Below are 16,089 nucleotides of genomic sequence, written 5' to 3'. Positions count from 1 at the left end.
CGAACAGAGAACTGATTTATTTATGCTGCCTTCCTGATGTCTGGAAATTGAAGTAGCGTACTATGACTTATGCACATGGATGGAATGGTCTAAAGTACTTTCTTGAGTGTTCATCAAAGAGACAGAAAGTGAAAAGACACTTACCATAATTCCAGTGAGCAAACAGACTCCTTTCCCACAGTATGTGTTAGGTACCATGTCACCATAACCAATGGAGAGAAAAGTTATTGATATCAACCACATTGCTCCAAGGAAGTTGCTAGTAACATCCTGTTGATCATGGTACCTGAAAAATAGCAAACAAAGCCAGTCCTTCATAATTAATCTAGAGTAGGGCTGCCAAGGGCAGCTTGATTCAATACAGTGAATTTACTAAGTAGCGTCTATAAAATGCTCTATTTAGAGGTTTTCAAAGCTCATTATTATAAATAAAATTGGAGTTCTACCTAAGCAATCTGAAAGACATCAGAATTTCTCAACTTTAAAAATAATCTGAAAGAGAAACTGTAAAATATGAAAATTGCTTTTCTCACTGGTTTAAGTTGATTAACGCACATTTATCTTTCAATCCTGCTTTGGCCTTGCTCACATCTCATCCTTCCTTGATGCCCACTGATGTGCCCAACTGGTGGAACAATATGCAGTGCCCCGATCTCCCTCCTCACCTTTGTACCAAAAGGAGACACGGTGTTCCCTTTGCTACCTTTATTTCTTAATGGGCCAACTCCTAGTCATCTTTCAAAGTAAGTTCAGGTGGGAGCCTCTTCTGTCTACACTCCTCCCAGCCCATTTCTCGGGCTCCCTCAGTATCCCATATATTCCTCCATCACAGGACTACATTGTAACTGTCTACCTGGAGGTCCTGTACTAGCCATCCTCCTTGAAGATGGAAAATGTACCTTTGATTGCATAATACATGCCCAGAACTGGAGCTTAATATAAGTTATTACCTCACCAGATACACACAAAGAGTTTATAGTCAAAAAGAGGGAGAGGGATGCAATTTATCCTCATTATTCTATGAGGTGTCAAATTTTTCTAATGAGAAGAAGGATTTTTATATCAGAAACAGATATAAAATTTTGCTTGAAGTATCAGTGTTAAACAGTAACCCTGGCCCATCGTGGGGCACTATTTATCCACCATGCATACAACTGTGAGGCCATGCAAGTTGTTACTTTAGAGAAACTTGCCCTGGATGCATGCTCTGTGTAGTCATGGGGCAGAGTAGCCCTCCTCCATGGCAGTCACACCCCAGACTCTCTCTGGTCACTAGAGACATTCCTTGCTCTTCATCCAACTTCTGTAAGGACCACCCTTTCTTCCCAGCTCTCAGATACCACTGGGGATGGCTTTCCCTTCCTTATTTCTTGCCCTCCAAAGCATGCTGATAATCCCCTAGCTTGCACTCACTCAGTCCTGCCTTTCAGCTCGAGGATATGTCTGTGTAGCCAGAGCTGTGGAGGCAAGGAGGCTGCCCCATGACCCGAGCCCCAGGATTGATTCCATATACAACCTACATTGGGCCAGTGCATTCTCTCTCTCTTTTTTTTTCTTTTCTTCATATCATTCCAAGGCTTCTGCATCTATAGCCCAAAGTGCAGGAAGTTTATAGAGTATAAGCTTTCCTCTGCAGTATCACACCTCTGAAGGGGAGACTGTGGATCTTGCCTCTGTCTTTGGATACAGAAAGGCCTATGCTTAACACTTTGGTACCTATGTTTTCTAACAAAGAAGAGAGAACTAAGAAATGGTATTTTTTGCTACTTTGGTCTAGGGAAAGAGAAACCTCTGCCTGGAGTGAGTGGAACCCCAGAGTAAGGAAGAGTGACGGCATCACCGTATCTTCAAAAAGAAAATGGAAGGGCACGCACACAGGCAGCCAGCCCTGCTGAGGGGCATCCTGTGATTCTCTGGTGGTGGGAGGGCAGCAACCTCCACCATTCTACCCCAGGGAACTGCCACTATGACTTAGATGCAGAGTCCCCTCTTCCCAGGATGGCTGGGTGGAGAGGCTGTCATTGCCAAAAGGAAGGTCAAGATGTACTCATATTACTCAGCCTTAAAAAAAGAATGAAATAATGCCATTTGCAGCAACATGGATGGACCTAGAGATTCTCATACTAAGTGAAGTAAGTCAGACAGGGGAAGACAAATATCATATGATATCACTTATATGTGGAATCTAAGAAAATGATACAAGTGAACTTATTTACAAAAAAAACGGACATAGAAAACAAATTTATGGTTAACAAAGGGGAGGGATAAATTAAGAGTTTGGGATTAACAGATATACACTAATATACATAAAATAAATAAACAACAAGGATCTATTGTATACTACAGGGTACTATATTCAATATCTTGTAATAACCTATAATGGAAAAGAAACTGAAAAAGAATCTAGATATGTGTATATATATATATATGAAAAGAATATATATCTATCTGAATCAGTTCGCTGTACACCTGAAACTAACACAACATTGTAAATCAACTATAATTTAAAAACAAGATCAATTCCTAGCTTTTAAGGAAGACAGATGAGTGCATTTCCTCTGAGAAACTCTGTTAAATAACATGCACATAGGATTAGGGTGATGCGATCCATGCTGTAGTTCGGCTACAACATGAGCTACCAGGCTCTGTGGACTGCTCGGGGAGCCTGCTATGCCTGTGTGATGAGACTTCCATGGGGTCATGTGGTTTTTATTTCAAACAAGACCCTTAGAAGTAAGCTTTGGATGAATAACCCACTCATGATATTGGGGCTTTCTATGAATAGCCCTCATCAAGCAGTTGCCTGAAATAGGGAATACATTACCCTGGTGTGGATGTGGGCTACGTGAGAGAAGGGAGGCAAAAGCTTCATGGCCTATTCAACCTTTAATTGTGAGACAAAGTTTCTTCTTAACAAATCATGATTTACACAAAGATTTGATATGTATAAGAGCCAATGGCCCTAATTCCCTGGTGCATATGAAATATGTGTTGAGCCCTCACTATGTGTTCAACACTTGACTTTCATTTTCTCATTTTACATTGATGTTTTAAGACATGGACAACCTTTCTGGCTGAAAAAGCTATACTCTTCACCCTTTCTATATCAAAAAAGTGTCCTCAATCACTACCCACTTAGAAAATGTGACCACGTCTGAGTGATAACCTCAAGTTATTGCTACATCGCTAGTGACCAGAACACATCTCTAGGCACATGGTGTTCCTTTGGTAGAGCAACTACAAAGAGGAGTTTGAGATTTCATACTGTAAACAAAGGTCTTTAAAGGGGCACCTTCACTGCTGGTGCCCACAGGTAAATCTTCTCAACTTTGGCAAGGGTGTGAAAGTCTTTCTCATCTGTTCTTCCTGAAGCACTTTGATTTGGTTTTCAAAGTTTAGAGCAGTAAATGACTTTGAAAGTTACAATAAAAAGCATTCACTGACTCTTCTTTAGTTACCTACATTTGATAAGTACACAAGTTTTAAATACAATTTAAATACAAATTGCTTCCATCCTCATTAAACTCTTCACCATTCTCAAGTATTATGTCATTATATCATTCAGTTATTATTTGTTATATGTTATGCATGTTATATTGGGTCAGATACTGTAAAGCTGTATTGAAGGGCCTAATTAGAAACAAATATCTTTCTAGGAGTTGGTATTTAAGGGCTTGGGGTTCAATGGTAAATTATCTTTTTTGCTTAATAAATAATTAACCTACCTGAAAAATGAATCAGAATGGAAAAATAACATTTCATACTCATGTTTTTGTTACATTCAGGTATACTTATTCATGACTAGTCAAGAAGAGGCAGGTAATTAGGACCACATTACCTACTATTAGAACAATAAAGGTTTCTTTCTTGGCAACTCAGAAACAAATATTAGACTTATCAACAGGATGACGTTTTCACTTAGAACACTTCCAGGTTTTGAATTTATGCCAGAGTCACACCACTGCGAACGATTAGTATATACAATTTAAACGGTTAAAAATTTTCAAAACGTTTCTTACAGTTTAAGTTCACGTCACAAACTTACTCAGACAATTCCGACCTTCTCCACAAGGGGAGCTATTCTGGGAAAGACTTGAAGAAATGACTCACATGGCAAAATTCAAATTCTAATGAATATGAATGCTTGTTTAATTAAAATATATTAAAGAAGATTAAAATTGGTGTAAGGAATGCCTAATGATCGCAAGCTTTTTTAAAAAAGGACTTTAGCGTTTAGGGAGAGGACTTACTGCTGTTTTACAGCATTACATGTTTTAGAGACTTAAAGATTGTAAGATCAGCTTTAATGTTTTAAAAGAAGTAAAACGTTCCTTTTCTTAGTTTCCATTCATTTCTTCATTCATGCTTGACTGTGGGTCTACCACTGTTTCTTAAATCCCAAATATGGCAGCTTTCCATAATATTTGTTTAAATTCACAAGGGTGATCTTTCCAAGAGCATTACTGAATTCTTCCCGCTCAATGAAGCAGCCTCTGCCCATCACTCCTGCCTCTCTCACAGCACCATTCCATAAGTAACAGGAGCTCTGGCCACAGTAATAGCTGGCAGTTATGCCATCCTCTTCCCCAGCTCTTTCTCTACAGGTACATTTCCTTCTGACTAAAACCACCCTCCCCCACCTTCCTAGCCCTGATTTGTACTTTGAGATTCTGCTCATAACTCCCCTTTTCCAGACTCCACATAGCATTTTTAGCATGATACTCTAGGCTGGACCATAGGTCCTTTCTCTGTATCCTGGGAGCCTCTTATAGATATCTCTCATGCCATCAGTCAATGTCAACATGGGTCATAACACATATAATGCATACTTTGCTTATCAAACATGCCCCGAGAATCTAAATTATAAAGAATTTGAGCACAAAGATTATGCCTTACTCATTGTTTTATCTTCACTTAGAAGAATAGAGCAGGGAATTGGTGTTTATTGAATTAATTAATATGACAATATGAAACATTTTTTCTCAAACTGACTGGCCCTTGGCCACATGTTAGGCCTTCAGGATCACAAATATAGAAGTACAAAAAAGGTATAGAAATGAGTCTTTACCATCAATCAATATGAATCAGATTTGTCATGTTATGTTCCAAGACCTGTAGGCAACTTATATGTTATTTTTACACATGTAAAAAATATTCAACAATGGAAGCTTACAGCTGACAAACTATGTTTATTAATCCTTTTCCATTAAACATACTATTAATACTATGAATGGCAAAAATACCTTAATTTTCAGCTCTGATCTCAAATGTCAGCCTCAGTTATATAGTGAAAAGTATTATGGAGATTCAAATGCATGTGATCAATCTATCATCAATTCTCTCTCCTGAATCCACCATTCTCTCCTGAAATATTGCTAAAATGATAGTAAGGCAATTTAAAAAAGGTATAAGCCCACAATAACAAAAAAGAAAAAAAAAAGAAAGAAAAGAGAAATCAGAGAATGAAAAATAACACATTTTTATACAAACAAAAGGGCATGGGGAATTCTGCTTCCAGCCAAGATGGAACAACAAAGGACGAATTCATGCTGCTTCTTGAAACAACTACAAAACCAGACAAATATTTGAAACAATAGTGAACAAGACATAGATAATCTAGAAACAAAGAACAATGATCCCTGAGAGATGGTAAACAGCCAAAGTGAGTCATAAAATTGCCCCAGCTTAATGCCTCAAGAAAGATTCCAGAATGTAGCTCAGGTATGGAAATCAGCAGAGCCCAGAGGTCTCCCCAAATTGAGGACAGAGCTGGGAATACAGGGAAGCCATGAGTTTATAGGGCGAAAAACCAGAGAGGAAACATCTGCACAGAGAGAGATCCAGAGATCTGTAGAAAGGTCTCCTTGAATATTCATCCAAGTACTTACTGATCGATATGCACAAGTAAAACTGCAAGGTTGGAGAAGTGAAAATACTATATGTAAAGTGGTACATTATCACTTGAAGGTAGACTGTAGTAAGTGATACAATGTCAGGGGAAGATAAAACTGTGACAATTTAGTTATAGTATACCTAAGTGTATAGGTATGCTATAACTCCCAAAAGAATCATTAAAATAATACATCAAAGAGTAATAAGTGATAATCTTATAAAGGATATAAGATAGAATAAAAAAAGATAAGCAATCCAAAAGGAGGCAGAAATGGAAAAAAGGAACAGAGACTAGATGGGACAAATAGAAAACAAGTAGCCAGAGGACAGATTTACCCAAGCGTATCTGTAACCACATTAAATATAAATGGCCTAAATACCCAAAATTAAAAGGCATAGATTATTATAGAACCCATGGAAGGTTCATAACTTGGAGAAACCAGATGTCATGCAATGAGTGGGTAAAGTCCAAAGCTGAAAACAGGAGAAATTATGATGTCTAAGTATGTGGCATAATAGATGCCCAGATGCTTGCCCCTGCCTGGTATTGCTAGACAACTAACAGGAGATAGAGGTTTGTTCACTGAGGAAACACTGGAGATTTTGATCCAGGCCCCAGCTAAGGTCAGGAGAGATGTTTGGGGCTGAAAATGTGGTAATTAAATTCAAGTTTCCAAGCTGAACAACAACATTCCCAGTTTACTTTCTTCACTCCCTGTTCTTGACCCTATATTAGAACTTACTAATACAGAGAAAGAATATATTTCTCTCTGGAGAAACAGAATAGTTTCAGTGAAAAGACATTCATTACTAACAGCAAGCATTTTCTAATGAAAAATGCAGCTTTCCACTTATCCACCCATAGTGAATTTCACCAGACACTAAGCTCCTCTCTCCATACAAAGTTTCCAATTCCCACTCTTGAACGTGAAAGACTAGCAAATGATCAGCACACATTGGAAGTATACTTTCTATAAAAAAGATACTGACAAAAATGGGATGGGAAAGAAAGGAAAGAAAGAAGGGAAAAGGGAGGAAACAGAATAATCTCCAGACAATGGAGGGTGATGAGGTGTGGGACTCCTGAACTTTCTAAGTTATATCATGGAAGAACTAAAGGAAAATATAACATCCATAAAAGGAATAGGATGCTACAAAGAAGTGCAATTAAAGAATAAAAAAGAGGGACTTTTAAAAAACTTAAAATTATAATAAAAAAAATAATTGCAATACAATTAGAATATAAATTGGTAGAAATCTCCCAGAAAGTAGAACAAAAAGACAAAAAGAGAAGGGAAAAGGGAGAACAAAGAAGATATATTCTCAGAGAACACAGAGCGTCTAACAACTAACTTCAAAAGGAGAACATAGAAGTGGAAGGAAAGAAATGATAATTTTTAAAAATTTCTTTAGTTTTCCAGGAAAACTGGAAGGCAGGCATCTCTAAAGGAAAGTTCTACTTAGTATTTGCACAGAGAATAATGAAAGACCTGTGCCGAGGGTGATCATCGTAAAATTTTAAATACTAGGAATAGAGAGATGATCTTTGAAAGTTTCAAAGGGGAAAAATAGATCACAGATAAACATTAAAAATGGTTGCCTCGCAACAACAGACGTATGGGTCAATGGAACAGAACAGAGAGCTCAGAAATAAACTCACACACCTATGAACAATTAATCTTCAACAAAGGAGGCAAGAATATACAATGCAGAAAAGACAGTATTGTCAGCAAGTGGTGTTGGAAAAGTGTGACAGCCACATGTAAATCAATGAAGTCAGAACACACCCTCGCACCATACACAAAAATAAACTCAAAATGGCTTAAAGGCTTAAATATAGGACATGACACGATTAAACTCCTAGAAGAGAACATAGGCAAAACATTCTCTGACATAAATTGTACCAATGTTTTCTTATGTCAGTCTCCCAAGGCAATAGAAATAAAAGCAAAAATAAACAAGTGGGACCTAATCAAACTTACACACTTTTGTACCAAAAAGGAAACCATAAACAAAATGAAAAGACAACCTATAGACTGGGAGAAAATATTTGCAAATGGTGCAACTGTTAAGGGCTTAACTTCCAAACTATACAAACAGCACATACAACTCAATAACAAAAAAACAACCCAATCCAAAAATGGGCAGAAGACCTAACCAGACATTTCTCTAAAGAAGACATACAGATGGTTTAGAGGCACATGAAAAGATGCTCAACATCACTAATTATTAGAGAAATGCAAATCGAAACTACAATGAGGTACCACCTCACACCGGTCAGACTGGCCATCATTAAAAAAATCTACAAATAATAAATGTTGGAGAGGGTGTGGAGAAAAGGGAGCCCTCCTACACTGTTGTTGGGAATGTAAACTGGTGCAGCCATTATGGAAAACACTATGGAGGTTCCTCAAAAAAACTAAAGATAGAGTTGCCATATAATACAGCAATCCCGCTCCTGAGCATATACCCAGACTATATAAAAGCTATAACTTTCGAAAGCTATAATTCAAAAAGATACATGCACCCCTATGGTCATAGCAGCTCTATTTACAATAGGCAAGACATGGAAACAACCTAAATGTCCACTGACAGACGAATGGATAAAGAAGATGTGGCATATATATACATACATATACATACAGGTACAATGGACTATCACTCAGCCATAAAAAAGAATGAAATAATGCCATTTGCAGCATCATGGATGGACTTAGAGATTATCACACTAAGCGAAGTAAGTCAGAAAGAAAAAGACAAATACCATCTGATAGCACTTATATGTGGAATCTAAAACACGACCCAAATGAACATATCTATGAAACAGAAACAGACTCACAGATACAGAGAACAGACTTGTGGTTGCCAAGGGGGAGGGGGTGGGAGAGGGAAGGACTACAAGTTTGGAATTAGCAGATGCACACTATTATGTATAGGACGGATAAACAACAAGGTCCTACTGTATAGCACAGGGAATGATTTCAATATCCTGTGATAAACCATAAAAGAAAAGAATATGAAAAAGTATATATATGTATAACTGAGTTGCTCTGCTGTACAGCAGAAATTAACACACTGTAAATAAAATCAACTATACTTCAATAAAATTAAAAAAAATAAATACTAAAAATGGTTGCCTCTAACATTATTTAATTGTATTAACGTGTGTGGGGGGGGTGGGGGGGGAGAGGAAGGCGGAGGCAATCTATTTCTCCCAGATTTGTAGAGGGGAAGGATGGAGAATCTGGGAGAAGGAACTGAACAGGAGTTAATTCCAGCCCTCTCTCTGCTCTGCCTGCCCACAGAGCAGGTGTATTTGGTTCTCTATATGGTAAGCTTCCCAGGCCAGGGGTGATCCAATACAGGGTATAAAGGTTCAGCTATGACTCCATCTAACTCAGTGGTGAATCATCAGAACACCAGGCAGCCCATTGGGATATAGGTCAAGTGGTGGTATCCAGATCTGCTTCACATCAGTAATGAAGCTGATAATTTGCTGTCTGCCAATTGAAGACCCAGAGAAGCATGATAAATTATCTCCCTCCAAGCTCCAAATATGTACATGGAGTTTTCACCTAAAGCAAAAGCAAATAAAATAAGTGATCCAATTAATTAAAACATATACAAAGAAGTCCAATGAAGGGACATATTTAGGTTCAAAGGAGAAAAGTGCTGAGTGCCAAATGGCTCAGAAAGGAGGGGTAACATGTATCTCTTATTTGCCACTGATCCGTATCAAAGGGGCACACCTGTAGCTGCATATTAGAATCACCTGGGAAGCACTGACAATTACCTATGCAAAAGCCCCATCCTCAATCAGTGAAGCCAAGAACTCTTGGGGTGGGGTCATGACAGAGATTTTTTTTGTTTTTTAAAGCTCCTCTGGTAATTTGTATGTGTTGTCAAAGCTGAGAACTAACTATTAGCTTTATTTCAGAAGTTCTCATTCAGTAACATTTGAGCTTCTATATGTATAACAGAACTTTCGGAGGCACTGGGAACATGAAGATGGATAAAAAACAGTAAGCATTCATGAGAAACCTAAAATGCAGAAAGGGGGAAAACTGCAAGAAATAATAAGGTAATATACAAGTTGTAATAAATGCGAATATGAGTGGCAAAGGTAGATCAAGAAAAAATGTATATAATAGATTAGAAGTAACCACATGAGTGTCCAATATAACACTGACACCTAAAATTATAGTTTTAAACTAAAAAATAAAAATGTAAAATTTTGTAGGTCCAAATCCTTTACTAAAAACCTCTCTGAGTAAGGGTGCTCTAAAGTGAAAACACTTTAATTATGTGTATAAAACTACTCAAATAATTTACAGAAATCCCTTCAGCTCAATTTGAATTGCCCCAATCTGTGTGACTTTCTCCTAATCCCTTCTTCATACTCCTACTTTTTTCCCTATCGTTGAGTTATGAAAACACAGACATGACTTTAGGACCTTGGGGATCCCCATATAGACTTCCTTCAATACCAACAAGTGTCCAGAGAAAAGCAGCAGAGACAGGCTGTGTAATGTTACCTATAAAACCTAACTCATTTGGGCATAAGCCAGATTCAATTTTTATTAACTGCTTAATTCTTTAACTCTAAAACACCAAAATGAGTTTTCTACTTTAAATTAATTTTGCTCCTTTAACCTTGCACGTTTGGAATTTTTTCTTCTCTTCTGTTAATTTAGAAAAGTCAAAAAACTAAACACTTCTCTCTCTTCCTCTCTCCTTTCCCCCACACTTCCACTTTCCCTCTTCCTTCCTCTCCCTTTCTCTTTCCTCCGTGCATGCGTGTGTGTGCGTGTGTGTGTGTGTGTGTGTGTGTGTGTGTGTGTGTATTTCATTCACAATACAGATACAGAAGATTGATCTTTGGGTAGAGACCATCAGTGGGTATGTCTAAGGGCATAAGCTTCCTATGAAATACAGCTCAAAGTCCCGAAAGGAAAAGAGTGTGTAACAGAACATATATAGATTTTCAAATTTGAAGAATTACATTCCTTATGTTTCCCTAAAAAGATGACAAAATGTTTTATTGTCTGACTCTCTATTATTCATTTATGCATTTTCATTTCTGTTAGAATAAGTGAGTTCAGAAATGACATCTGTCAATAAGTTAACAGTCTTAGATCGCATACCTATATAATTATTTGACGATTATCTATGTTAAAGACCTATAGGAACACAATGGTATCACATCAACATAAGCTAAACAGACCTGAAAAGACTTATCAGCATTCAGGCTCTCTTTGATAAAGGGGGTTAGTGAAATATGCCCAGCTCTAGGAAAGAACTTTCAGGTCAGAGAGCCATGGACATTAAGTCTGGTTCCTAAAAACGAAGATGGAGGAAGAGCCCAGGGCATAAGTGTCCATCATGAGAGATTTCCTGAATGCAGAACTCGATGTAAGCAGCAGTTCTCAATCCTAGTGCACCTTAAGATGCTCTTGCTTAAGATCTTGAAATATAATTCAAATAATACAACTTATCTATACACATGATTTATAAAACAAAAATCAATATAATATCTTAAATGTAATATAGAAAAATAAGGGAGAAGTAATTTATAATAAATAATGTATTTCAATATCTAAATGCTCGGGCAAGGCTAACCTAGAAGATTTAAGAAGCAGTCAGTTGTTTGCACCTATATGTAAAAGCACTTGAATACAGTTCAGTCTGATGAAAGTGTATGGTTCTGAATTCAAATGCCACAGGGGCATGGTCATACCTAATGTGATTTTCTAAAATGTGAAAAACTTTTGGTCAAATTCCAAATAAAACAAATGACAATTTTCCCTCAATTTACACACTAATAACATTATTTAAAAATCAAGCATATGTTACAATTGAGCAAAAATATTTTATGTTTATATTTTAAATGGATTTAGGTCTAAACTAAGAAGATTATAAATAGGTTTTTAGTACACAGAGTGTCTACCAGGTGAGTCTAAGGTCAAATGGGATACAGAACAGTTCTTTGTTGGGTGGGAATGTCCCATACAAACAGAATACAGAGCATCCCTGGCCCCACTGATTGACTGCAAAAAACCCCTTCTCTGGAATGGCTCCAGGGAATAAAACTACCCCCAGTGAGAACCAGTGGTCCAGAGTTTCAGGGCAGCTGGCACTGTGCAACAGCCATCAGAAAATCTGGAGCTAGCTTCATTTCAACACATCTGGAGTGCAGTGAAACTAGAAAACCATGGAATTTGGCACAAATTATATTCTTAAGCCCTGGCTACTCCCCAGGCTATCAAAAAAATACCAAGTTCCAGAGCAATGTTATAACCATGGCTTGCATTTCCACCAAGGTTCTCTTCCTTCTTTGTTTCTTTACTGACTTCCCCAACCAATAGTTATTTTAATTTTTCTGGAACGAGGTCCATTCCTTCCACTCCTGCTATGTGCCAAGCATCCTCCACACACTGCTCCTCTAAGGGGAAGGTGGAAGCCAGGAGACAGACCTGGAGACACACTTGGTCAGGCCCAAGATTTCCTTACAAGAAAGTCAATTTTTCAAGCACTCCCTTACCAAAATCACTTAGTACAATTCATGTCTGACACACGCCAGGCTCTACTAATAGCAGAGAGAGCATGTCTACACTGGCCTGGCAGGCTGTGGTTTTAGAAGCCCCTCTACCCTCAACCCTCCATGATTTTCCATCAGCGTGACAGCCTGCAGAGCGATTTACTTCCCTTCTGGGAAGAGCGGCGAGCAGACCGTCACTAGGTGGCAGTGCCACACTAATTTATCCCCATGGCTGCCTGGCTGAGTTTGGGCCGACCAGTGCCAGAGTCAGCTTGTGAGGGGACTTTCCTGAGAATACCTTCAGGCGAAAGCCCCTCTCCTGGGCATCCTGGAAGAACGGCTGTTCCATTGAAGAAACAGCCACTACAACTGATACACAGAAGCCCAGGGCCACTCCTACACCTGCAGCCTCAGGTGTTACCAAGCATCTTAGGGGTATCATCTGAGGTGAGAGAGTGTGTATATGTGTGGGTCTGGACATGCATTCCATTCTAGATCCAATTAATATAGGTCTAAGGTAGCTGCATATCTTCACATTTCAACCCTCTGAGGTTCTCTAGATCAAATACCAGAACATACCTTGTAAACCTGTAAGAACAAAAAAGTCCCTGTGGATTTTTCTAACCAGGCCATGTTGGAATTGAACCAGCATTTGAGGATATAGATGTCAGGGTCTTGTTTACTCACTCTGAGACCGAGTCCAGGAAGGGTTGCTCTATATTCAGAGGTAGTGATCGCCCACCGCCTCCCTTAGCTTCTTTACCCAAAGCAGCAAGTCTTAATGTCTGAGCCTCCCTTTCTTCTATTGTGAGACTCACCCATCTACCTCCCAGGTGGCTGCCAGCACTGAGATCACGAAGTACTAGCCAAATGCTACTTGATCAGTACATAAAGACTGTGTTTGTGTTCTACTTGACCAAATCCCTCTCTATTTATGGAAAAGCAGACACAAAGAAAAGTCACTGTTTTTACAAGTGTGCTTTCTTGCACGCAGGTGAGGTGGCAAACACTGGGGCTTTTCCGAGCATAGGCAGCTTTCGGGTTTGCTCCCTTCTGTTGTCACTGTCAATGAGTAGAGTGATTGGTACCACTGAGAGGTGAAAGAGTGGAAAGAGGACTGGGGAAAGGAAGGAGGGAGAGGAAGCAGTAAGTCAGGCGTTATCCTGGCACAGCAAAAGTAGCAGGGGGTGAGGGTAGATCAGTCAACAAAATAAAGAGAGTAAGAAGAAAGACGGATTGCTCAGCAACAAGAAGTCCAAACAAGAAAAAAGAGAAATATCACAACCTTTCTATGCCATACTGTTCCCCTACTCCTCAGCTGCCGTCCCTCCCACAGACACTAGGACTTAAATCCTCAGGGGTGCAGGGGACAGGGATGGTACATTTCTGTGTCCCAGCATCTATCATGCATTCCTGAGAAATTTTTAACATCTGTTTAGGGCTCTCAGTCAACTGGAAAAGAATATACCCTAGTGATCCCAATCAGCCCAGCTCTAAGTTACCACATCAACAGTAGGCAATTATCATGAACTGATTTTAAAGCTTGGGTTTTCAAAATACAACAAATGAAAATTCCAACTTAGAACCTATGATGACAAGAAGTTTTAGCCTCCAGCACTTCACAGTTCCAGGCTATGTTTCTAGGGAAGCAAAACATTCCTGGATGTCCTTTAATTTCTCAGAGAGAGACGAGAAGCAGCAGAGAGTCAGAAAACTGAGCCACCAAACCAAGAAGAGAGCAGAGAGAGCTCTCAGGGACACTGAGCTGAAGGTGACTTCAGCAAGGCTGAGGTGATGGATCGTACACTTTCTGAGAAGGTCATTTGCAGGGTTCACCAGTTAAATTTTCCTATTTCAATTCTAACAATTCATCTTTGAGGGCCTGCTAATTGCATCTTGCTTGATTGAGCATGAGCAGCTTAAATACAGACTGCAACACCAAAACGTCGTGAACGGAATTAAAACCCAGGTCTAGGTTCATGAATGAGGAACACGTGGGGAACAGACCTTCCTCAAACCCAAGCCACGGTCACCAAGGGCCTGTCAATCCTCCACTGTGTAAAGTCCTCAGAGGTCTGCAGTTGAAACAGTATGTCTGGAAAAGGGCCAGGGCCCTGCTGGATGGTGCCCCAACTGGCCAACTCTGGTTCGAGAAGACTGAGCCAGAATCCCTTCCCTAGGACTGGAAACGTCTTCTTCCTCCCTCTTTGGGGCTTGGAGGCTGGGAAAGAGGAGGAGGGGGACCTTTAAGAGGGCAGAGGAGTAGGACATGGAGATCACCTTCCTCCCCACAAATATATCAAAAATACATCTACGTGTGCAACAACTCCTATAGAACACCTACGGAATGCTGGCAGAAGACCTCAGACTTTCCAAAAGGCAAGAAAATCCCCATGGACCTGGCCATGTGTCTGACAGGGTCTTAGTGTCCCGGCCTTGTGTTAGGCCTGAGCTTCTGAGGTGGGAGAGCCGAGTTCAGGACATTGGACCACCAGAGACCTCCCAGCCCCATGTAATATCAGTTGGCGAGAGCTCTCCCAGAGATCTCGGTCTCAAGGCTAAGACACAGCTCCACCCAACGTCTTGCAAGGTCCAGTGCTGGATGCCCCATGCCAAACAGCTAGCAAGACAGGAACACAACTCCACCCATTAACAGAGAGGCTGCCTAAAATCATAAGGTCACAGACACCCCAAAACACACCATTGGACACTGCCCTGCCCACCAGAAAGACAAGATACAGCCCCACCCACCAGAACACAGGCACCAGTACCCTCCGCCAGGAAGCCTACACAAGCCACTGAACCAACCTTACCTACTGGGGGAAGACACCAAAAACGACGGGAACTATGAACCTGCAGCCTGCAAAAAGGAGACCCCAAAACCGGTAAGTTAAGCAAAATGAAAAGACAGAGAAATATGCAGCAGATGAAGGAGCAAGGTAAAAACCTATCAGACCAAACAAAGAAGAGGAAATAGGCAGTCTACCTGAAAAAGAATTCAGAGTAATGATAGTAAAGATGATCCAAAATCTTGGAAATAGAATGGAGAAAATACAAGAAATGTTTAACAAGGGCTAAAAGAACTAAAGAGCAAACAATGATGAACAACACAGTAAATAAAATTACAAATTCTCTAGGGAGGCGGACCTTCAAGATGGCAGAGGAGAAACACGTAGAGATCACCTTCCTCCCCACAAATACATCAGAAATACATCTACACGTGGAACAACTCCTACAGAACACCTACTGAACGCTGGCAGAAGATCTCAGGCTTCCCAAAAGGCAAGAAACTCCCCACGTATCTGGGTAGGGCAAAAGAAAAAAGAATAAACACAGACAAAAGGATAGGGACGGGAACTGCACCAGTGAGAGGGAGCCGTGAAGGAGGAAAGGTTTCCACACCCTAGGAAGCCCCTTCACGGGCGGAGACGGGGGTTGGCGGGGGTGGTGGAAGCTTCGGAGCCACGGAGGAGAGCACAGCAACATGGGTGCGGAGAGCAAAGCAGAGAGATTCCTGCACAGAGGATCAGGGCCGACCAGCACTCACCATCCCGAGAGGCTTGTCTGCTCACTTGCCGGGGCGGGCGGGGGCTGGGAGCTGAGGCTCGGGCTTCGGTCGGATTCCAGGGAGAGGACTGGGGTTGGCTGCGTGAACACAG

General features: G+C 40.1%; 1 protein-coding gene across 1 annotated transcript in view; it reads right to left on the bottom strand.

Moving 5' to 3' along the window:
• Positions 1 to 16,089, bottom strand: part of KCNN2 (potassium calcium-activated channel subfamily N member 2) — a 192,418-nt gene that overhangs the window by 52,918 nt on the left and 123,411 nt on the right. The window contains exon 5 of the mRNA XM_030759610.2: positions 145 to 286. Coding sequence (XP_030615470.2) covers positions 145 to 286 — 142 coding nt within the window. The remainder of the gene's footprint in view (positions 1 to 144; positions 287 to 16,089) is intronic.

The sequence above is a fragment of the Delphinapterus leucas genome, chromosome 3 (genome assembly GCF_059928025.1).
Source record: "Delphinapterus leucas isolate spDelLeu-1000000601 "Yukka" chromosome 3, BTC_Dleu_Yukka2, whole genome shotgun sequence".
NCBI classification, from domain to species: Eukaryota; Metazoa; Chordata; class Mammalia; order Artiodactyla; family Monodontidae; genus Delphinapterus; species Delphinapterus leucas.
This window is presented reverse-complemented; position numbering and strand designations above follow the sequence as displayed.